At 45.1% G+C, this 22,681-nt stretch overlaps 1 protein-coding gene across 1 annotated transcript; it reads right to left on the bottom strand.

Moving 5' to 3' along the window:
• Nucleotides 1–1,884: 1,884 nt before the first annotated feature.
• LOC125517410 (protein DNA-DAMAGE INDUCIBLE 1-like) lies at nucleotides 1,885–7,911 on the bottom strand. Its single transcript, XM_048682604.1, has 16 exons — nucleotides 7,699–7,911; nucleotides 7,300–7,332; nucleotides 7,071–7,195; nucleotides 6,633–6,741; nucleotides 6,395–6,511; nucleotides 5,800–5,865; nucleotides 4,490–4,552; nucleotides 4,363–4,407; nucleotides 3,904–3,965; nucleotides 3,593–3,686; nucleotides 3,134–3,226; nucleotides 2,983–3,052; nucleotides 2,709–2,785; nucleotides 2,543–2,600; nucleotides 2,404–2,429; nucleotides 1,885–2,303 (listed from the first exon to the last, which is right to left on the bottom strand). The coding sequence occupies exons 1-16, from the start codon at nucleotides 7,762–7,764 to the stop codon at nucleotides 2,175–2,177; spliced, it is 1,233 nt and encodes a 410-aa protein (XP_048538561.1). The 5' UTR covers nucleotides 7,765–7,911; the 3' UTR covers nucleotides 1,885–2,174.
• Nucleotides 7,912–22,681: the final 14,770 nt, after the last annotated feature.

Raw genomic sequence — 22,681 nt, 5'->3', positions numbered from 1 at the left:
GTGTTTGCATTGTGCTTTCTCTTTTGAAAGAAAGCTAGCGGCATCGAAACCGGAAGAGGATCTACGGCACGCAAGGGCTGGGGCACGCCGATCCCCCGACCTATGCCGAAATTTGGAAACTAGGGTGTTTGCTCTTGTATAACGTTCCTTATATGTGTGTACTGCATTTATAAATAGGAGCAATACAACTGTGGCGTCGCGCACCAAACATCTGATTATAGATGCTAACATAGAAAAATAGCAGGGATGAGCAAAAGCGATTCATTTTGTCCATTCGTGTTGTTTTTGTTGCTTGTTGTCTATTCTTATACACCGTTTTTCTTCTAGTCTTGACCAGCATTTCTATAGAAGAAGGGTCGTGTTAGGCGTCGGTTGATCGGCCCAAATCCTGGCAGGTCGTCTGCCATGCGATATCTCCTTAATCAACCGATCTCTTCTCCTATGTCGCCTTATTCCTTACGTCTTTTTCCCCACTTATCTCGCGTTCGCGCTCCCTCGGTCGGCTCGCAACACGGCCAGCTCGTCTCGTCACACCTCTTCGTGAACCGACATCACAACATCCCGTATGTGGTTGCAGCTTCTTGTGGAGGTAGTACCAGCATCTCCGCCAATCGCAACACTAGTGGGCGTCGGTTTCCAGCATCGCCAGGTGTCAGTTCTAGCTTCTTCGGGCACCTGTTCTAGCATCTCTGAGCAAAGGTTCCAACATTCACCTGCACTAGTTCTAACCCGTCGGACAGCGGTTCCAGCATCACGTGCGGGTGGTTGCAATTTCGCCACTCCCTAGATGTAGCTACCATGGTAGCCGGTTCCAGCTCCCACCATGGTCGTCATCGTAGATTGTCCCAGCACCCCGACCATTAATAGCAGTGTTGCCGGAGCACGGTCGCTGCATCACGGGGTGTGGTTCCAGCACCATGTGTTGTTGGTTCCATCTTCGCGCCTTGCTGGTTCAAGCATGTGGTCGTGGTAGCAGCATCATGCCTGGCCGGTTCCAACACCTCGCCTTGATGGTTTCAGCATGTGGTTGTCGGGATCGCAGCACCGCACATGACGGATCTACAACCGTTGTCCATCACGCGAATTAGCACCACTTGCGAAGGAAGGAGGAGATGGTGGACAATGCCAATGGCGAACCAGTCAAGCCTCAAGACGTTGGCGATCTCGAAGCGGTGAAGATGGTGGTTAGGGCGCCTAAGCCAAGCGATCTTGGAGGTCGACGATTACAAAGGCTACCGCGGCCCCAACTGCCTACAGGCTCGCTGTGGCTAGGATGTAGTGCTTGTTGGGATGGGTGTCACTAGATGTAAGCTTGATTTAACACACACCCCCCCCCCCCCCCCCCCCCCCCCCCCCTCAAAATGAAAATTGTACTCAATCCCATTCGAATCGCTCAAATCCCTAATTGGGTATGCCTAAATCAAGTGCCAAATTGATGCCCGAGAGGTAGATTAGATGCCTAGTGTGTGATGTGTAAATCGAATGAGGCCATGATAAATCAATTCCGTCCGGGACAGAGGGCTTACTGCCAATTGACGAATGCATGCGGGTGAGGTGATCCACGATGCTGGTGTGTCAAATGTTGATAGATGGGAAAGTGAGCAACGAGAGAGGGCAGAGGGTGGCGGCGCTTTAGGAAAAACACAATATTTCGAGCATGGCTCCTCGGACACCCACGTGACTAAGTTGCATTGCTCAGACTTGGCTGTGGAAAAGGCAGATTCGAGTGTTCCTACTCGGCCAAACCCAGGGTGCAAACAAACAGCCCAAAACTGCATATCAAGGGCCTGGTTGAACCTAATGCAGACTATCAAACACAGGACAAAGTACTAGGCATACGCGCTAAAAGGGAAGTAGGGTTATTCTTGCTTTGCAATAGATTGATTTTGTTCGATCTCAATAACTGAAAATTTAGGAAATGGATGAGAATGAGTACAAAAACAATCTTTTCGATTGTGTTTGCACTCAGTGTCTACAATCTCTGTATCTGATAATGAAAGAAAGAAAACGTTTTTTCTCACTGAAGACAGAATACGAATCATCCCTACCAAGCCTGTATTTGCCACACACAAAGTTTTAGTTCCTCAAATGGAGGATGCCACATCTCCTTGATCAGTGTGTGTATAAATGTTCAAATCAAGAAAATGTTGAGCAGAAGGTCTGCTCTAAATACTCTAACCACCAAACAAGTACCCAGCTGCCTGATCCTCGTTGCCGTTGCACAACTGGAGTGCTTGTATTACAGATGCTCGGTCAAATCCAAGTTCCACGAGCTTTATGACTTTTGCTTCAAAATCTCCTCCCTGACAAGGGTTCTTAAAATGGTCAAGATCAATCTAATTCATGGACTCTCAAAAGAAACAAATGTATAGAAGACCACAATTTTGAAGAAAAAATTGACACCTGTGGAGGAATTACAGCTGGAGCTCCTACAAAGGAAATCAAAGTTGGTCGCAATTAATCAGCAATTCGATAGGCTAAAAGTTATCAGAAGATCACAGTTCTCTAAGTCAAGGAACTACACGAGCACCAGTAAACTAACCTGCAGGAGAGGATGCCGGTGGCACATCAGGAGTCTTCTCACGTGCCTTTGACGATTCCTGGATGATATAGAGTAAATAAGGATATACGGATGATTACTCCTGTGTCTCTAATATGATTACAGGAAAACCAAGGCTGATTTATGCAAAGCAGTAAATTTTGCTTACTCCAGCTGCTCCTTGGCTAGAAGATGCTAGGTTCGACGATTTCTCTCCATCACGTATATGTGAAGGGATGTCTTTCTCTGAAGATACCATATTAGAGGGATTGAAAAACCGAGACTTGCAAAATTGTAGAAGTAGATGATATAGAATACAAATATAGGGATGTTCAGTATTGCGAAAAAACTAACAATAATATCGAACTTAATAGTCTATTTCATTATGCAATCATCAAGAACTAAAACTAGAGAAAAAAACATGAAATAGGCAAGCTACTAACCATGTAAGAAGGGAACTGACACTTCACCACCTCCTACTCTAAGGACATTGTCCTTTAGGTCAATAATGCACTGCGTTGGATAACAAAATGTGTCATTATGGGATGTGAGTTAGATGCGATGACTTATTCCAAAACTTGGTCATGCAATTACCTGATGTTTCCGCAGCATATCAAGCCCGAAAAGGAATTCCATGTTTGGAGCATCCAATACTGTGAAGGAACAGGGATAGAAAGCATGGCCTATCTGTCCAAACATAGCAACGTATTGTGAATTACTGTCACTACTTGATGAATTCTCATAATGATGAAAGTTATGGCATTAGGTTTGAAGAAAATACTAAAGGCTCTGATTCAACTTAAGGAGTATCCTTTTTGTGGAACATAGACAACATATTGTAGAACAATCAAAATTCATAATTTTGTACCCGAGTAATGAGTTTGGTATTATATTATTACTATGTCTCTCTAGGCTAAATAATGCTTGTCAGACTGCAAATTTTCAATGACTCAAATAGCATTACAGTGTGTCCGAAGTCATGGCGCACAAAATGGGTCATTCTCAAAAGGACTGGAAATTTTGACGTTGGTACAGCAATTTACAATATCAAACCTTTATAGCTGCTACATGTATTCTTCCAAGTATCTCCGATTGACCAACTCCAATAGCAACCCCTCTGTAACGCTGATCAAGGAGCCTGAGTAACCTGCAAATGATACTCGATTATGTGATCAGTTGTATATGGCATGGAATGCATTTCAGCGAATGTCCCCACTGAATGATTTACATTCACGTGTACAGTAAAATTCCATTGTATGATGAGATAAACTCTTAAATATGTATGACTTCTACACGCAGAATGATCATATGAGATATGAAAGACTAAACAGTTGCAATAACAACATTTTAATTTATAATCGTACCCACAACGTTCAGCGCAGTCTTTTGATATGATGGTTGACTGAGCTCCACTGTCAACAAAGGCCTGTAGATGAAAGAAAAGCTAAGAGATCGCGTATACAAAACGAGTAGCAGGAAGCAATCAAGCATCTGAATAAATCCGTATCCAGTTATTGCATATCCTTTAGTTGGTAGACTGCTAGTACACAAACACAGTAATAGAAAGGAAGATTTAACTTTCAAGAATAAACTATTGGGGTAGATAATACAATTGGTAGTAATAAAATATTGTGTTGCAGTTATTTAGCTAAGATTGATGCGATCAACAATGATATATGAAAGGAGTTATAGCAAAGTCCATACAAGGTCTCTGATATTCAAAATATCATTTAAAAATATTGATTGGGCTTTTGAGTACAGGCAATGCTCAGCTGTTCACCATGCTCGTTATCTACAAATAGATATATGAAATAACATAATACCTTCAAAGGTACTCCGTTGACTTCCATATCCACATACAACATAACCTGAAATAGAATGCTGGTCAGTTAATAAATAAGAATAGCATGTAAAATAGAAACATACTGACTTACTAAAGAGTCAACATACCACTCGACCAAATGCTTCAGGATTATGCTCTATAGCAGCCTCCCAATTTTCATCAATGCCTTTCTGAATGACAAATTACAAGTACTCAGAACGTCAGGTATTTAACTAAGATTGCTGAGGTGAACAGGAGTATAAAACACAGTAAGACAGAGCAAAGCTTTTGCGTGCACATCATTTTACATAAAAAGCATATGACATGGTAACAACTACTCCCTCTGTTTCTAAATATAAAACTTTATAGAGATTTCAATACAGACTACATACGGATGTATATAGACGTTTTTTAGAGTGTAGATTCACTTATTTTGCTCCATATGTAGTCCATATTGGAATCTCTAAAGAGACTTATATTTAGGAACGGAGGGAGTAATAATATTTTAATATTATCCAACCATGAAAGCTAGCAGAAGTTACATACTTACATGCATGAAAAATGAAATTCCCCTTTTGCACTATGCATCACTCTGACTCTTCATTATATTCAGTCCCATGTCTATTCCTATGTTTATGATAAGCATTCTTAAGGCTTGTTTGGCATTGTTGTGGATTTTGATAACCCCATTGGGTTGAGCTGCTTTTAGATAAGAACATGTTTGGCTAAATTTTTCTCTTGATGAAGTTGCAAACAAATACATTTTTGTTTTTGTTGTGGGTCCACAAGACATCAAGAGACAAACATATCCATATAGGCATTGTGTAGGTTATGTTAGAGATAGGAAGGTTAAGAAAAGGAATAACTCAAGTTATTGGATATGGTTGGGTCTATTAGAAAGAGTAGTTAAAGTAAGGAAGAGCCCAACTGAAATAGGAATGTAGAGTTATGGTTCAGACTTGAGTTTGAACTGAGATCCAACTTGTGGATCAAGTCAGATGCTCCCGAGTATAATAAAGGTCCAATGTGTATGTAAACCTTCGATCAAGCAATGAAATAAATAAAAATGTTCTCTCAGCCTCAGCCTCTATTTCCACGTCAGGAAAGAGCCCTGTCGGCAGATTGTTGAGGGTGAGTGGACCTTTACCCTAACCAAATTGCCTTGCTGCGGACCAAGGTTCATCTTCTCTATCGCGGAGCATAGTGAATGAAAGATGAGGACAACAATTGGTTAACCAAATTCATTTACATTTAGTTTGATTAACCTTCTTATGACTGCTTCTCCACAGCGGCTTAAGAAATAAGCACTGCCCTCTAAAATAAATAAGCCATCCTTGGGTTGGTCATGTAATGATGATTGTGATATTTAACATTCGCCTCGTAACATATGAGAAGCCTAAACAGTCAACAGGTGTTATCCTCAGAAAAAAGTTTCTACCTGCCGAATTGCAGCTTCAATTTTCTTCTGAGCCTCGACATCAAATGGATCGGCATACAATAAGGCCTGAAAAAAATCATAATCATCAATGACTTAACCTATTATTATTCAGCAAGTTTGCAAAAATAGAACACAGCAAGAAAAAGAACATGGAACTACCATCTCCTGAAGTGGTCCAATATATATCTATCTATGAGAGCTTACAAGATGTGAAATTTTACAGCATATAGATGTAACAGCATGGGAATATATTTATACAAATGCTATGGAATTAATGCAAGAAGAAGCATATTTCTCAACTTTGTCACTAAGAACATAAAATAACTATCAGGGGGGAAATAGTTTTGCTAAGTCTCAATCGACTGAGATTTTCTTATCGATTCAGAAAAGTGCAATTTCAGTTTACTGAAAAGTGCAACTTGCACTTCTTGTTTCAGAAAAGTGCAAAAAGGTGCAACTGGGCAGAAAAGTGCAAGTTGCATTTTTCAGTTTTCTGAATCGATTGAGACTTAAGAAAATCTGAGTGGATTGCTTAATTTAGACTTAAATAAATACGCCCAAATAAAAACTAGCGATTAGCCGATGAGATACTCACAAGCTCTTCTTCCTGTTTGTGTTTCAGTTGTAGTCTTTGTTGGTGGTGTGACCGCAAGATGTTTTGCAACTCAGTGATGTCATCTCCAAGGATGGCTTGAGCTAATGAAGGGTCATTCTGCAAATTAAAAAGATATCAGTTTAAACAAAAATAATGGACATATTTTCTGCAACTAACATCTGGGAGTTGTAACCTAGCCAATATTGATAAATCAATGAAGCTACCAACAAAGCTTTACCTGAAGGAGTTGCGCCATAAGTTGTGAATCGCCACGAATATGTTGTTGGAAAGCTTGAGGATTTACTGCCGATCCATCAGGATTTAACCTCATAATATCCTGAGATGTCCTGAAATTTTTGACCCAAGAAATTAACTAGTAGAAAGCATTGTCACTGCAGTGGCACTAAAATTCACGAGGATTAGTTAAGCTAAAATATGTAGTGCATCTTTTTCAACATCATGGCAGTTCTGATTTGTGATTGTGATGTACCAAAATCATAACTGACAGCTACAAAAAAGAAAACCAGCTCGACGTACCAATAAAAGAAAACAAGACGTCACATGTAAGACCAGAAGCATCATATCAGGCATAACGAACAGCAGGAATGTAAGTATGTAACCCCTCAAGAAATTCCCTAGAGAACAACCAGAGATGTCGGAAAAACAACAACCAAACCTATTATTGGAGGCAACCATCATCACAAGATCACCATCATGGACTCCGATGGCGCTGAGCTTCTCAGCATTGTTCATCTCCTTGCCATTGAAATGAAGCAGCTGCTGCTGCAACGGCACTTGAGTCTAGCCACGCAAAGACACCCAAAACCAAACAATGTGAGGTCAAACCAGCCAAGGCAAAACCTGGAAGAGAAACCTGAAGAAAGATTCCGCTGGCGCCGGCTCACCTCCACCTCAAGAAGCGCCTTCAAATTCTCCACCTGCAAAACACGCAGGGCGCACAATTCAGCCAAAAGCCGCACAGATTTCGCGTCCATGGATCGCAATCACAGCTCAGTTTTAGCTCCACGAGCAGAAGACTCGCACGATTCTAGCCAAACCAAGATACCGCAGCTGTCGCAGCTAAAGATCCGATCGAACTCTACGCCTAAGCACGAGGCACCAATACGCCGAGGGGAGTGAATTGCGGGTCGCTGCGAGGTTCCCGCTTTCTCGCCGGAATTCCTCGGCCTTCTCGCGAGCTCGCCACCCGAATTTTGGCCCAAAGAAGCAGCCTTTATTGCCCGTCGAGATCGAGATGGGGGAGAAGTACAGGAGGGACCGAGGGGGGCGGGACGGAGGCTTACGGATTCGTCGGGGTCGACGTCGAGGTTGAGAAACTGCTCGTCGGCGGTCATCACGGTGAGCTTCATCTCGCCACCGCCGGTTGGAATCGCCTAGTCCTATGCCTCGGCTGTGGACAGAGGGAAGGAAGGAGGCGAGTCTACGGGCGTCAAATCGCGCTGCCTTCTTGCTTGAAGAGGTGGTAAAGAATCCTGCCCCTGAGTCCCTGACGGTGTACCGCTGGGGAGTCTTACTGACAATACGTTCCAGGCCGTCCGATCCACGTACCTGGAGCTGGAGGCCCAACTCCAGCAGGAGAGGATATCTGCCTAGAAAAAACTAGTTGTGCCTTCCTAAAAAAAAACTAACTGTGCCAGGGTGGACGTCCTTGAAAAAATGAGCTTAGAGCAAACTCTAGCAGATCCCGAAAAACATGTTTGACTAAAATACCCGCCATTTTACGGCACAAGGACAAAAAATCCATCCCGACCAAGTTTCGAAAACGGCTCGTCCCGTATATATTTTTACGGGGAGCTTAAAAATCAGCCTGGTGCCTCCATATGTCCGGTCCCCCCCCCCCCCCCCCCCCCCCCCCCCCCCCCCCCCCCCCCCCCCCCCCCCCGCCCTCCCTGTCATTCCCTCTATCCCTCGTGCGACTTGGCGGGAGGGAAATTTCAGCTTGTGCCTGTCATTCCATTGCCACCCCCACCGCAAATCTCCGGCGATTTTTGCATCCCCCGGACACCTCGCGTCGTGGAATGGGTTGATTAATGATCGTGATTGGTTTGAGTTGTATGTTTTATTTTGGTGATGTCCTATGAAGCCCTACGTATCGCGTGAGCGTGTGGGATTATCGTTGTAGGGTGTTGCAATACATTCATAATTCGCTTATTGTGGGTTGCATGAGTAACGGAAACACAAACCTGAGTAAAGGGGTTATTGTGGATGGGAGTAAGAGGACTTGTTACTTAATGCTATGGTTAGGTTTTACCTTAACGATCTTTAATAGTTGCGGATACTTGGTAGAGTTTCAATCGTAAGTGCATATGATTCAAGTACGGAAAGTATGTTAGCTCATGCATCTCCCTCATATAAAATTGCAATAATGATTACCGGTCTAGTTATCAATTGCCTAGGGACAAATTCTTCTCTTATGCTACAAAAAGCTCTCTACTGAAACAAACTAACTTTTATTATCTTGCAAAGTACTCCTAGTTTTATTCTTGCAAAGTAATTCTAGGATTACACCTACAAAGTATTTCTAATTTCATACTTGCTCTAGGTAAAGCAAACGTTAAGTGTGCGCAGAGTTGTATCAGTGGTCGATAGAACTTGAAGAGAATATAAATTCTACCTTTAGCTCCTCATTGGTCCGACACTCTTATTTACCAAAAAAAAAATCTACAATTGATCCTCTGCACTTTTCGGTTATTGAGGGTTGAGAAAGGGGGTTTTGCCATGGAAACAGTGCGAGTAGCTCCGAATGCACGGGCTCCGCCTCAGTTTTAGGTGGGCCGAGTGTTAGAGTATATTTCTCCCTAAGTGGTTTTGATGATTGATGACAACATATTTGCGTACTAATCGTGTGGATTGAGCTTCTCGGACTATCAAGCATATGGCACAAGACGATTCGTGCCCCTCGGAGTTCCAAGAGAAGATGGTTTTCTTTCCCGCGTTTCTTTTCTGGTGCACTTAAGTCGTAGGGAAAACCGTACTATCAAGAGGAGGTCTACATCGGAAAGGTTTGGGCGGAATCAACACGTACAGTCTTCTTGCACCCATCGCCCCCTTCCATTTCCTTGGAGTTGTCCCCCATTTGCATCGGAGTAGGGGAGAAGAGCCACAAGGGGTAGTACCGTTGGCGGCAGCGGTAGTACCGTTGTAACCACCGTTCGCACTATCGCTCGTGGCTGGGACCTCGATTCGTCGTATCGGGTTCTACGGTGGTGCCTACGGGTTACTACCGTGCTACCTGTTTGTCCCTAGAAAATGGGCAGTTGTAGCAGCGGTAGTACCGCTTATAGGCGGTAGTACCGCCCCTACTACCGCGGCTACCACCGCCCGTTCCTCTGTTTTCTCCCATGTTCTTCTTTCTCTTGTGCATCCTGTAAAGGGCGGTAGTACCGCTCGTCTGCGAGCTGTGAGATGCATAACGGTTGGATTTGTCCCTCCTACTATAAAAGGGGGTCTTTATCCCCAAGAAGACTCACCTCTTCCTCCCCCAAACTCCATTGTTGCTCCAAAGCTCATTTTAGCCCGACTTCTCTCCCTAGCCGATCAAACTTGTTGATTTTCTAGGTTTTGGTTGCGAAGGCCCGGATAAACACTTCCACCAAGAGAAATTTGATTCCCCCACTAATCCCTTGCGAATCTTGTTACTCTTGGGTGTTTGAGCACCCTAGACGGTTGAGGCCACCTCGGAGCCACAATCCATTGTGGTGTAGCTCTGTGGTATCGTTGGGAGCCTCCAATCAAGTTGTTGAGATTGCCCCAACCTTGTTTGGAAAGGTTCGGTCGCCGCCTTTAAGGGCACCACTAGTGGAATCACGGCATCTCGCATTTGTGTGAGAGCGTGAGGAGAATACCGTGGCCCTAGTGGCTTCTTGGGGAGTATTGTGCCTCCACACCGCTCCAACGGAGACGTACTTCCCCTCAAAGGGAAGGAATCTCGGTAACACATCCTCATCTCCACCGGCTCCACTTGTGGTTATCTCCTTCCTTTATTTTGTGCAAGCTATTGTTGTGTTGTATCCTTTGCTTGCACTTGTTGTTATTGTTGTTAGCATCATATTTGTTGCTAAACCTAATTTGTGAATAAAAGCAAAAAAAATGGTGGTTGCCTATTCACCCCCCTTAGTCAACCATATCGATCCTTTCAATTGGTATCAGAGCCTCATCTCTTTATTAAGGGTTTCACCACCCGAAGAGTATGGTTGACACCAGGGAGGAAGTGCCCGAGGCCGTGGAGTTGACTTTGATCACACGAGACGACTTAAATGAAGTTGTGGCTTCACTTAAGACGTCCATGATGACCGAAGTCAAGTCCATGCTTAAAGAATTGCTTGAGGGGATGAAAGCTTCTCCCGATCCTTTGCTTGTGGTTAATCCCACCGCATCAGAGTCAGAGGCCAATCTTGCTAAGGAAGCGGCTAAAGGTACTTATGTTTCTTCCCCTCACGACAAGAATGGGATGGGAACCTTTGCCTCGGTTCCCCCTCCCCCGGTCTATGGAGGACCAGTCCCTACACCTCGCATTAATATCATGGTCCTCCTCCCAAGCTTGTTAAAGGTGATTTTGCTAATTAGGTCTTCCGCATCATTTGAATCATAGCTCAACAAACCTTTGGAGAATCATTAAGCAAGGCTTCTACCCGCATGATCCAAACAACTTCACCCCAAGAGAAGAAGTGGACAATCAACACAATCACTCCGCTTTGTTCATCCTTGAAGATGCGGTCCCACACAAAGATCTATCCCACCTTCGTCCCTTCACTCATGCAAACGATTGTTGGGAACACATTGTATCCATGTACAAGGGGAGCTCAAGCATCCAACAGTCCAACTTTGAAGTGGTCCTTGATGAGGGTGATGAATTCGTGATGCTAGAAGATGAGGATCCGCGTGATCTCTACCGGAGGGTGACAACTCTTGCGGTTGCTCTCCAAGACCATGGGAGCAAGGATACGGATGACACGTGTATCAAGCGCAAGTTTCTCAAGGCCATCATGCCATTCAACAAGGCCATGTCTTCCGTGATTCGTTAAAGGCCGGACTTTCACACCTTAACCTCAAGTGAAGTGTTGGATGAGTTTATTGTCATCAACATCATGAACAAGACCGCCGACAATGCTCTTGCTCATGCCCGGTCAAAGAAGAGCTCAACCACCCTTGCTTTGAAGGCCAAGGCCATTCCAGAAGAAGAAGAGGTGTGTTGCCCCGAGCACACCAAATATGCTTACCATGAGCACATGGCTCTTGCATCAAGGCAATTTTGGGACAACAAGAGGAACTCAAGGCCCAACTTCACCAAGAACAACTCAAGTGGGTGAAAGAACAAGCAACGAGTAAGGACTTGCTACAATTGTGGCAATATGAGCCACTGTGGCAGAGTGCCCTTACGAGAAGAGGGAAGACAATGGTGGCAAACTCATTCGCAAAGACAAAGCCAAGTCTTTTCCTAGCAAGAACAACTCCACCAAGAAGACTCCTCCCAAAGGGCTTGGTGGCACATGAAGAGTACCCCTCCGATGGTGATGAGGAAGATACAAGTGGAGAAGGAATGACAAAAACAACCATTGTCATTGCTACATATTCCCCTCCAAGGTGTCTCTCTTCGGTGACCCCAATGAAAACACCATTGCTGAGTGTCTCATGGCCAAAGGTATCAACAAGGTAACTCCTAACATCAAAACCACCATCATTACTACTCCTTCATTATTAGATTGTGTTGATGATAGTGAGGTGGAGAAAGTTAATGAGAATGAGTTCACCAAGTTCATGAACAAGCTCAAGGGTGAATCCAGAAGCACTTTGTTGCTATCTTGGAACAACTTGGTGAGGCCAATGATATCATTGAGTCGCATGAAGATACTATCTCCAAGTTGGAGGGGCATAGTCGTTACTATGCCGATGAGATTGCGGATCTTTCCATTGCTCTCTAAAGGAAGAGTGAGATCTTCGTTTGACTCTTGAGGAGTCACACAATGTTGATCATGCTAAATTGCAAAAATATCTTGATCACGCTATTTTGTTCTTACTCGTGTGCTTAAATCCGAGAAAGCCACACTTGAGGGTTGACCATGATAGACTCAAAGAACAATTTGATACACTTGACAATGCTCACAAGGTCTTGAAGGGTGTTCATGCTTCACTCAAAGAGTCTCGTGACCAACTCCAGGTGAAGCTAACCAAGGAGATTTCCACATGTCCTCCCTTTGTTCTAATTGATAATGCTCATGCTACTAATCCTTGTTGTGAGCATGTGCATCTTGTGGAGGAAAATGCCAAGTTGAAAGAGCAACTTGAGAAGGGACTTATCATGGAATTGTCATGTCAGATGTCCTAGCAGAGGGACTTAGTCGTGGAGCCATCACAACTAGGTTAGCTTTAAAGGGGTTAAACGGGATAAAGGACACATAGAGTTTATATTGGTTCGGCCCCTTGCCGTGAAGGTAAAGGCCTACTCTAGTTTGGGGTTGTATTGCTTGGGTTTCGATTACCAGGGAGCGAATATGCTTGACCTAGTTCTCGATCTCTTATTTCTTACCCTAAACCGTCGTTGGGTCATCCCTTTATATACACAGGTTGACGCCCGGCGGCTCACGGAGTCCCGGTAGGCTCATACACAATGTATCCGGCTCGGTGACTAACTACGCTTGCCTTACAATACAAGTCACACATATATGGTGGTTCATCCTCCTGGGCCTCAAGTCGCCTCTGGGTCTTGGGCCGTCCACAGGCTTGTATGATCCGCCATCTCCATTGATAAGTCGCCGATGGTATGACCCGGCCCCTCTTGGGCGGTTCATACCCAGTAGTTATATCCTCAACATTAGGCCCCAGGTTGATTTGAACTTGTTCACATCAATCTTCAATACCTGACTTGTCAAAATCTTGTATCGCCTTGTTTGATAAACCTTGCTATAACCCGCCATGACGTCAGCTCACAGGATTTTCTTAAGCCGCCATGACGTCACTTCGCATTAACTTCGCATGAGGCCCAGAACATCTTAACTGATTCTTATCTTAATAAACGTCCTGAGAATCGAGGCATCCATATAGCCACATGATGATTTCGACCTCCTCGATTCACGTGCATGCCTTGTATCCACCCCTTATAAATAGGGATGGGGGGTTGTAAGTGCATCTAGTGCCCCTTAGTGATTTTGGTGTATTGAAGACTTATAGGTTAAGGGACTGATGCGTTTGTGAGTGTACACAGGTCTATAAGTGTAACGCCCTCGATGCGGCTATATCTCCTACGTGTCGGAGCACGACTTAGAGGCATAACCGCATTGAAAGCAATGTCGCAAGTAAGGTAATCTTCGCAAAAACCCATGTAAATAAATAATAAGGGGAAAGGTACATAGTTGGCTTACACTCGCCACGTCACACAAAGTACATAAATAGCATTACATCAACCAATACAATCATGGTCCGACTACGGTACCAAAATAAAAGATCAACCCCAACATGCGACATGGTCCCGATCGCCCCAACTGGGCACCACTACTGATCATCAGGGAAAGACACATAGTAATGGTGTGAGTCTTCGTCGAACTCCCACTTGAGCTCAAGCGCATCATCTGGAACAGAATCATCGGGTCCTGCATCTGGTTTAGAAGTAATCTGTGAGCCACGGGGACTCAGCAATCTCGCACCCTCGCGATCAATACTATTTAAGCTTATAGGTAAAGGCAAGGTCATATGTGGAGCTGCAGCAAGCGACTAGCATATTTGGTGGCTAACATGTTCGCAAAAGAGAGCGAGAAGAGAAGGCAAAGCACGAACGAAGAACTAGAGAACAACCTACGGCAAACATTACCCCAACACCGTGTTCACTTCCCGGACTCCGCCGAGAAGAGACCATCACGGTTACACACACAGTTGATTCATTTTAATTAAGTTAAGGTTCAAGTTATCTACAACCGGACATTAACAAATTCCCATCTGTCCATAACCACGGGCACGACTTTCGAAAGTTCAAATCCCTGCAGGGGAGTCCCAACTTAGCCCATGACAAGCTCTCACGGTCAACGAAGGATATACCTTCTCCCGAGACATTCCGATCAGACTTGGCATCCCAGTTCTACAAGACAACTCCGACAAGTTAAAACAAATCCAGCAACACCGCCCGAATGTGCCGACAAATCCCGATAGGAGCTGCACATATCTCATTCTCAAGGCACACTCAGATGAGACTAGCTACGAGTAAAACCAAACCTCAAGTTGCCCCGAGGTGGCCCCGCAAGCAGCTCAGTCGGACCAACACTCAGAGGAGCACTGGCCCAGGGGGGTTTAAATAAGATGACCCTCGGGCTCCGGAAACCCAAGGGAAAAAGAGGCTAGGTGGCGAATGGTAAAACCAAGGTTAGGCATTGCTGGAAGAGTTTTATTCAAGGTGAACTATCAAGGGGTTCCCATTATTACCCAACCACGTAAGGAACGCAAAATCCGGGAACATAACACCGATATGACGGAAACTAGGGCGGCAAGAGTGGAACAAAACACTAGGCAAAAGTCCGAGCCTTCCACCCTTTACCAAGTATATAGATGCATTAAGATAACAAGATAATATAATGATATCCCAACAAATAAACAATGTTCCAAAAAGGAACGATCTCCAATCTTCACCTGCAACTAGCAACGCTATAAGAGGGGCTGAGCAAAGCGGTAACATAGCCAAACAACGGTTTGCTAGGACATGGTGGGTTAGAGGTTTGACATGGCAATTTGGGAGGCATGATAAGCAAGTGGTAGGCATCGTAGCATAGGCATAGCAAAAGATCAAGCATCTAGCAAGCAAAGATAGAAGTGATTTCGAGGGTATGATCATCTTGCCTGCAAAGTTGTCAGAGTTGACTGGATCCTCGAAAGCAAACTCAACGGGATCCTCGTTAGCGAACTCATCTCTCGGCTCTACCCAAACAAGACAAACAAGCAAAAGGAACACAATCAACCACATGCAAAGCTCAAACAACATGATGCAAACATGGTATGCTATGCGGGATGCGATATGTGATGCATATGCAAGATTTGACAAGGAATGAATGAACCTGGCCTCAACTTGGAAATCCAAGTGTGCCACTGGAAAGGTGAGGTGATTTCGGTTGAAATCGATATAAAGAACACCGGAATCGGATGCATGGTTTGGAAATGGCAAGCAAAACAAATATGGCTGCGATAAACAGCAAGTAGCCATCTAAATGCATCAAGATAATTATGCTACAACACTCAAACATGGCAACAAAATACATGGCAGGGATCCACTCATAATTCTTGACAAAATATGAACACTTAGCTACGGCCAATTCATCCATTAACAGGTTCAAACAAGCATGGAAAAAACGCAAACGATAGACAGATTTCAGACTTAGTGAAATTAACACTAGTCTGGAATTTCAGATCAGGTAGCACACTTTGGAGCATGAAAACTATATGCTACAGGAACTTAACATGGCAAAGAAAGGTATGACACGGAGCTACTCAAAGAGCTTAACAAAAGTCCCTTAGTGACCTTGAGCCAAAAGGGATCAGAAAATACAATTGCAAGCATGTGAACATGGCAAAAACATAATCAGGTTACCGACTTGGAGAAAAACTGGAGCATGCAAATCTGTTAACGAGTAGGCATGTTTACGAGCTCGATGCACTCACTACAGAGCAAGGCATGACAATCTAAGCATTCAACCATCAAGAATACATATAATATAAGCTAGACATGGCAAGAACAACAACATAGCATGCACGGATCAACAACAACATCCTCGGCAAATTCGCTAACAAGTAGACAATCTGCCAGGAATTACGAAATAGCAAAAGTAGAGCTCGATTGACTCAAGCTAGGCTGCTCCATAATTGCAAACAAAGACATGGCTAGATAGAGCACCACAATATTAACAAATCATCCTTACTGATCATCCTCAAAAGAGGCACAGACCACTAGGAAACAACATGAACATATGGCATATTGATAAAAACAGATCAAGGACTTAGAGAAATCCTAAGTCCCTGAAATCAGCATTAACGAATGCACCACTTTGCAAGCTTGTGCTAGTCACCACACATATCACAAAAATACATGGATAGCACCTCTGTAAGATGACAAAGCATGTAACAAAACTCATGTAGCGCTCAGGAGCATATCATGCACACGTTAATCATGGCAAAAATGACAGATAGCTATTTGGTGCAGCAGATCTGACAATTAACTCAAATAGCTCTCTTCCAATAGCATTTCGGGCATCAAGATGAGCTCAAATGAAAATGATGCAATGAGATGAAATGATGTGCTCTCTGAGACGAACATTTTGATATGCTACATGCCCAAAACGGAGCTACAGATGCAAAGTTACGGCACGATGAAAAATGCAAAATGTCTAGGGTTTTGGGGATAAAAGTCAACCGTCGTCCCGATCCAGATCTGGCGCGGATTTCGAGGATCGCTGGGGTACTGTAGCTGTTCGTCGGGGACGGTGGATCCGACCGGAGATCTCGCCGGAGGAGGAGCTCGGGGCCGCGGGGAGGCTCGCTGGAGGAGGATCGGGCGCGGGACGGCGCTCCGCGGCGATGGACGGTGGACGGCGTGGCGGGGCGGCGTTGCGGGGCGCCGGACGGCGACGAGGGACGCCGGCGATGACCTAGGGTGGCGGCGCAGCCGCGCCGGCGTCGGGGAAGAGGGGCGAGGCGGCGCGGACGCTTGGGCGCTCGGGCGGCGGAGGAAACGGGCCGGGAGGGCCGACGATGGGCCCCGCGGGCCCTGGCGGCTGAGGCGGCGAAGCGGTCCCCTGCGGGACAGGTGGTGGCGCGGTATTGGCTGGGGCGCGGCGGCGGACGCTGTCCGACGCGGGCCGGACACGTCCGGTTGCGCGGAGAGGGGATTTTAGGGTTTCGGGGGAGAAGAACCCGTGGATTTCGGAGGGGGTGCTATTTATAGACATAGGAGGAGCTAGGAGAGTCCAAATGAGGTGCGGTTTTCGGCCACGCGATCGTGATCGAACGCTCTAGATGATGGAGAGGGTTTTGGGCCAAATTGGAGGGGTGTTGGGCTGCAACACACACGAGGCCTTCTCGGTCCCTCGGTTAACCGTTGGAGTATCAAACGAAGTCCAAATGGTACGAAATTTGACAGGCGGTCTACCAGTAGTAAACCAAGGCCGCTTGCCAAGTCTCGGTCTAATCCGGAAATGTTTAACCCCCACACATGAAAGGAAGGTAGAAAGGACCACCGGAGGAGATAGGAGCGCCGGAATGCAAAACGGACAACGGGGAAAATGCTCGGATGCATGAGACGAACACGTATGCAAATGCAATGCACATGATGACATGATATGAGATGCATGACAACGACAACAAAACACGGAGACAAAAACCCGAACCTGAGGAAATAAAATAACTTAGCGCCGGAAACAGCAAGAGTTGGAGTGCATTTCAGGTAAATTACATCCGGGGTGTTACAATAAGTCTATGAGGAGTTTGATATTTATAGAGAAAGTCGACCCCTAAAAATGAAGTTCTTCGACTGGAGACTTTGGATTTCCGAAGATTTTCTGAAGACTTTGAAAGTGAAGAAATTGGTGTGATACTAAAGACTTGGTATTCATTTGAGGAACATGAAGCATGAAGACCTTTGTTTTCTTTGTTTTATTTTCTCTTTCTTGAGTCATATGAGACACCGTACTGTTAAAGGGGGTCGAGGAAATACTAAGAAAAAATTTCCAAGTGATGCTCAACTCAAATCCTACACCTACCAATCCCTTCGAGTGAAGCCATTGGAAATCTCATAAAGTTCATTCAATTTCTTCAGTGACAGAGACAGAGTTCTTCTGGTCTTTGAGGAATTTGTTCTCACTGAGGAGTTAGGAATTCGCCAGTGCGGATTGCCTACACAGTGAGGAACATGATAGCCCGGGGGAATTTGATACTCAAAATTCCGACCGTTGCTGTGCTATGCGTCAACAGTCCCAAAATATCTACCCACCTAACGGTCATATCATTGTAACGCCCTCGATGCGGCTATATCTCCTACATGTCGAAGCACGACTTAGAGGCATAACCACATTGAAAGCAATGTCGCAAGTAAGGTAATCTTCACAACAACCCATGTAAATATATAAAAGGGGAAAGGATACATAGTTGGCTTACACTCGCCACGTCACACAAATACATGAATAACATTACAATCATCCAATACACTCATGGTCCGACTACGGTACCAAAATAAAGATCAACCCCCACATGCGACAAAGAGGTAGAAAGGGGCACCGGAGGAGATAGGAGCGCCGAAAAGCAAAACAGACAACGGGGAAAATGCTCGGATGCATGAGACGAACACGTATGCAAATGCAATGCACATGATGACATGATATGAGATGCATGACAAAGGCAACAACACACGGAGACAAATACCTGAACCCGAGGAAAATAAAATAACTTAGCACCGGAAACGGAAAGAGTTGGGATACATATAAGGTAAATTACATCCAGGGTGCTACAACACTCCACCACTACGAAAGGATCTCGTCCCGAGATCTAGGACTGGAAAAATGCCGGGTACTCAGAACGGAGGTGATCCTCGCGTTCCCAGGTGGCTTCGCGGTCGGAATGGTGTGACCACTTGACTTTGAGGAATTTGATTGATTTGTTGCGAGTCTTGCGCTCAGTTTCTTCAAGAATAGCAACTGGGTGCTCACGATAAGAAAGGTCTTCTTGGAGATCAATGTCTTCAAAGTTGACGGTGCGGTCAGGAGTCTTGAAGCACTTGCGGAGCTGAGAGACATGGAACACGTCGTGCACGTTTGCAAAGTTTGAGGGAAGCTCGAGTTGATAGGCGAGATCGCCTCTCTTGCTGATGATCTTGAAAGGACCCACGTATCTAGGGGCAAGCTTCCCTTTGATACCGAAGCAATGAGTACCTTTCATTGGAGAGACGCGGAGGCAAACATGGTCTCCGATCTCGAAAGCCAAATCATGATGCTTACTATCATAGTAGCTCTTCTGACGTGATTGCGCTACTTTGAGGTTATCACGAATGACTTTGCACATCTCTTCTACCTCCGTGATCAAGTCATTTCCAAGAAGTTGACGTTCACCGGTCTTTGACCAGTTAAGAGGAGTACGACACTTCCTGCCATAGAGAATTTCAAATGGGGCCTTGCCCGAACTCGCTTGAAAACTGTTGTTGTAGGAAAACTCGGCATATGGAAGACAATCTTCCCACTTCATACTGAAAGAGATAACGCAAGCCCTGAGCATATCTTCAAGGATCTGATTGACACGCTCGACTTGGCCGCTAGTTTGAGGATGAAAAGCTGTGCTAAAATGGATGTTGGTGCCCATGGCCTTCTGAAAAGAATCCCAAAACTTGGAGGTAAAGATGCTGCCACGGTCTGAAGAGATCAACTGCGGAATGCCGTGCAGAGAGACAATCCGAGAGGTATAAAACTCTGCCAATTGAGCTGCAGTGATAGACTCTTTGATAGGCAGGAAATGAGCCACTTTAGTGAGTTTGTCGATGACAACGAATATAGCATCATTGCCACGCTTGGACTTTGGAAATCCCATCAGAAAGTCCATCTCAATGTGGTCAAACTTCCATTCTGGAATGGCAAGAGGTTGGAGGAGACCAGCTGGTCATTGGTGTTCTGCCATCACTCTTCTGCAGACATCACATTCATTCACGAACTGAGCAATCTCACGCTTCATTCGAGTCCACCAATACGCCTGCTTGAGGTCCTGGTACATCTTTGTGCTCCCAGGGTGGATGGAGAGGAGTGAATTGTGAGCCTCGTTCATAATGACTTTACGAAGGTCACCTTTAGGCACAACAATGCAATCCTCGAAGAAGAGAGTATCCTTGTCATCAAGACGATAGCACTTGTACTTGGATTGACTCTTGGCAATCCCAATCTTCACCTTCTTCACCATAGCATCAAGAAGTTGAGCCTCGCGAATCTGATCTTCCAAAGTAGGAGAGACTTGAAGGTTGGCAAGGAAACCTTGAGGAACAACTTGCAGATTGAGTTTGCGGAAAGCTTCACAAAGCTCGGGTTGGTAAGGCTTGAGAATCAAACTGTTGCAGTAAGCCTTTCTGCTCAAAGCGTCAGCAATTACATTGGCCTTGACTGGAGTATATTCGATACTCGGATTATACTCTTGAATCATCTCGACCCAACGAGTCTGCCTGAGGTTGAGATTAGGCTGAGTGAAGATGTACTTGAGACTCTTGTGGTCAGTGAAGATGTCCACTTTTCTTCCCAATAAGAGATGTCTCCAAGTCAATAGAGCATGCACAACTGCCGCCAACTTGAGGTCATGAGTGGGGTAGTTCTTCTTGTTGGGCTTCAACTGGCGAGAGGTATAAGCCACAACTTTATTCTCTTGCATCAACACTGCACCAAGACCTTGAAGAGAGGCATCGCGGAAGACCTCAAACGGTTTGGATTCATCAGGAGGAGTCAGAACTAGAGCAGTGACTAATTTCTCTTTCAGGGTGTTGAAAGCGATGTCGCATTCAGGAGACCAAACGTACTTGACGTGCTTCTGGAGAAGGTTGGAAAGCGGCTTCGCGATCTTTGAAAAGTTCTCAACGAACCTTCGACAATAGCTTGCGAGACCAAGGAAGCTGCGGAGTTGCTTCACGTTCTGAGGTGGTTCCCAATTCACAATTGCAGACACCTTCTTAGGATTCACCGCTATGCCCTTGGCAGAGATGATATGCCCAAGGTAGAGAACCTAATCGAGCCAAAACTCGCACTTTGAAAACTTGGTGTAGAACTAATGTTCTCTGAGCTTATCGAGCACCAAACGCAAGTGCTTGGCATGATCTTCCTTGTTCTTGGAAAAGACCAAAATGTCATCGAGGTAGACCAAGACGAAGTCATTTGTGTAGGGGTTGAAGATGAAGTTCATCATGCGAGAGAAAGTTGGCAGAGCGTTGACAAGGCCAAAATACATGACAGTGTATTCATATGAACCATAGCTTGTCCTGAATGCCGTCTTAGGGATATCTTGCTCACGAATTCGAATCTGGTGATAGCCCATACAGAGATCAAGCTTGGAGAATACTTGAGCACCTTTAAGTTGTTCAAACAGCTCGTTGATGTTGGGAAGTGGGTACTTGTTCTTTATAGTCTTCTTGTTCAATGGACGGTAGTCAACACAGAGTCGGTCCGTTCCATCCTTCTTCTTCACAAAAAGAACTCCACAACCCCACAGAGAAGAACTAGGTCGGATGAGACCCATACGCTCTTGTTCATCGAGTTGTTTCTTCAGCTCCTTCAACTCTTTGGGTCCCAGCTTGTAAGGACATTTGCAAACAGGTTCCGTGCCAAGCTCAAGATCGATGACGAATTCAACTGGCCGGTGCGGAGGCATTCCTGGAAGCTCTTCTGGAAAGACGTCTTGATATTCACAAACGACTGGAATTTGCGAGATGGCCTCCATCTCATCCTTCTCATTGAGAGAAAACAGACGGATGGTATCGTCATTAGCGGCAAAGACAATTACATCCTCAGACGAATGAGTCAATTGAATCTGCCTGGCAGCACAATCAAGCTGAGCCTTGTGCTTAGAAAGCCAGTCCATTCCAAGAATAAGATCAATATCCGAGTTACCAAGGACCATTGGAGAAGCCAGAAACTTGAAATCACCCATCATGATAGAAACATCTGGGACTATTGAAGTAGCCCTCATAGACTTAGCCGGAGAAACCACTCCCATAGGTTTACCCAACATTTGCGAAATGAAGTCATGCTTGGAAACAAATGATCTTGACATGAAACAATGCGATGCACCAGTGTCAAAAAGAACTTTTGCAGGAGTAGAGTTAACTGGAAAGCCAGGGTTGGGTGGGTGGGAAGATCCACTGCCACCTTTGCTCTTCTGCTGATAAGGCTGACGGAACGAAGGAGGAGGAAGCCAATACTTCTTCTGCTTAGCCACTTGAGTTGAGGAAGAAGGAGTTGCATCTCTGACTCGCTTCTTGGAAGCATCGCACTTCAGCTGAGCAGTCTCTTGCTTCATTGCCATGTTGTAAAACTCATCGTACCTCTTGGGCTCAAAGAGGACGAGAGCTAGCTGGATTTCTTCTCTGAGACCACCCCTGAACTGATATATCATGCTCTTCTCATCAGGTACGTCCTGCTTGGCAAAGCGGGTGAGCTTCTGGAACAACTTGTTGTAGTCATAGACAGACATAGTGCCTTGCTTTAGGTTGCGGAATTCCTCACACTTGCTTTCAACCACACTCTGAGGAATATGATGAGCTTTGAAGTCTTGACGGAATTC

The sequence above is a fragment of the Triticum urartu genome, chromosome 6, assembly GCF_003073215.2.
Source record: "Triticum urartu cultivar G1812 chromosome 6, Tu2.1, whole genome shotgun sequence".
Classification (NCBI taxonomy): domain Eukaryota; kingdom Viridiplantae; phylum Streptophyta; class Magnoliopsida; order Poales; family Poaceae; genus Triticum; species Triticum urartu.
This window is presented reverse-complemented; position numbering and strand designations above follow the sequence as displayed.

Excerpts from the sequence above, each read along its gene's own strand:
- LOC125517410 (XM_048682604.1), bottom strand. The coding sequence starts at position 7,764 with ATGAAGCTCACCGTGATGACCGCCGACGAGCAGTTTCTCAACCTCGAC. Across the intron at positions 3,687-3,903 it reads GACTGCGCTGAACGTTGTGG|GTTACTCAGGCTCCTTGATC; the intron begins GTACGATTATAA and ends TATCATTTGCAG. Across the intron at positions 3,053-3,133 it reads ATATGCTGCGGAAACATCAG|TGCATTATTGACCTAAAGGA; the intron begins GTAATTGCATGA and ends TATCCAACGCAG.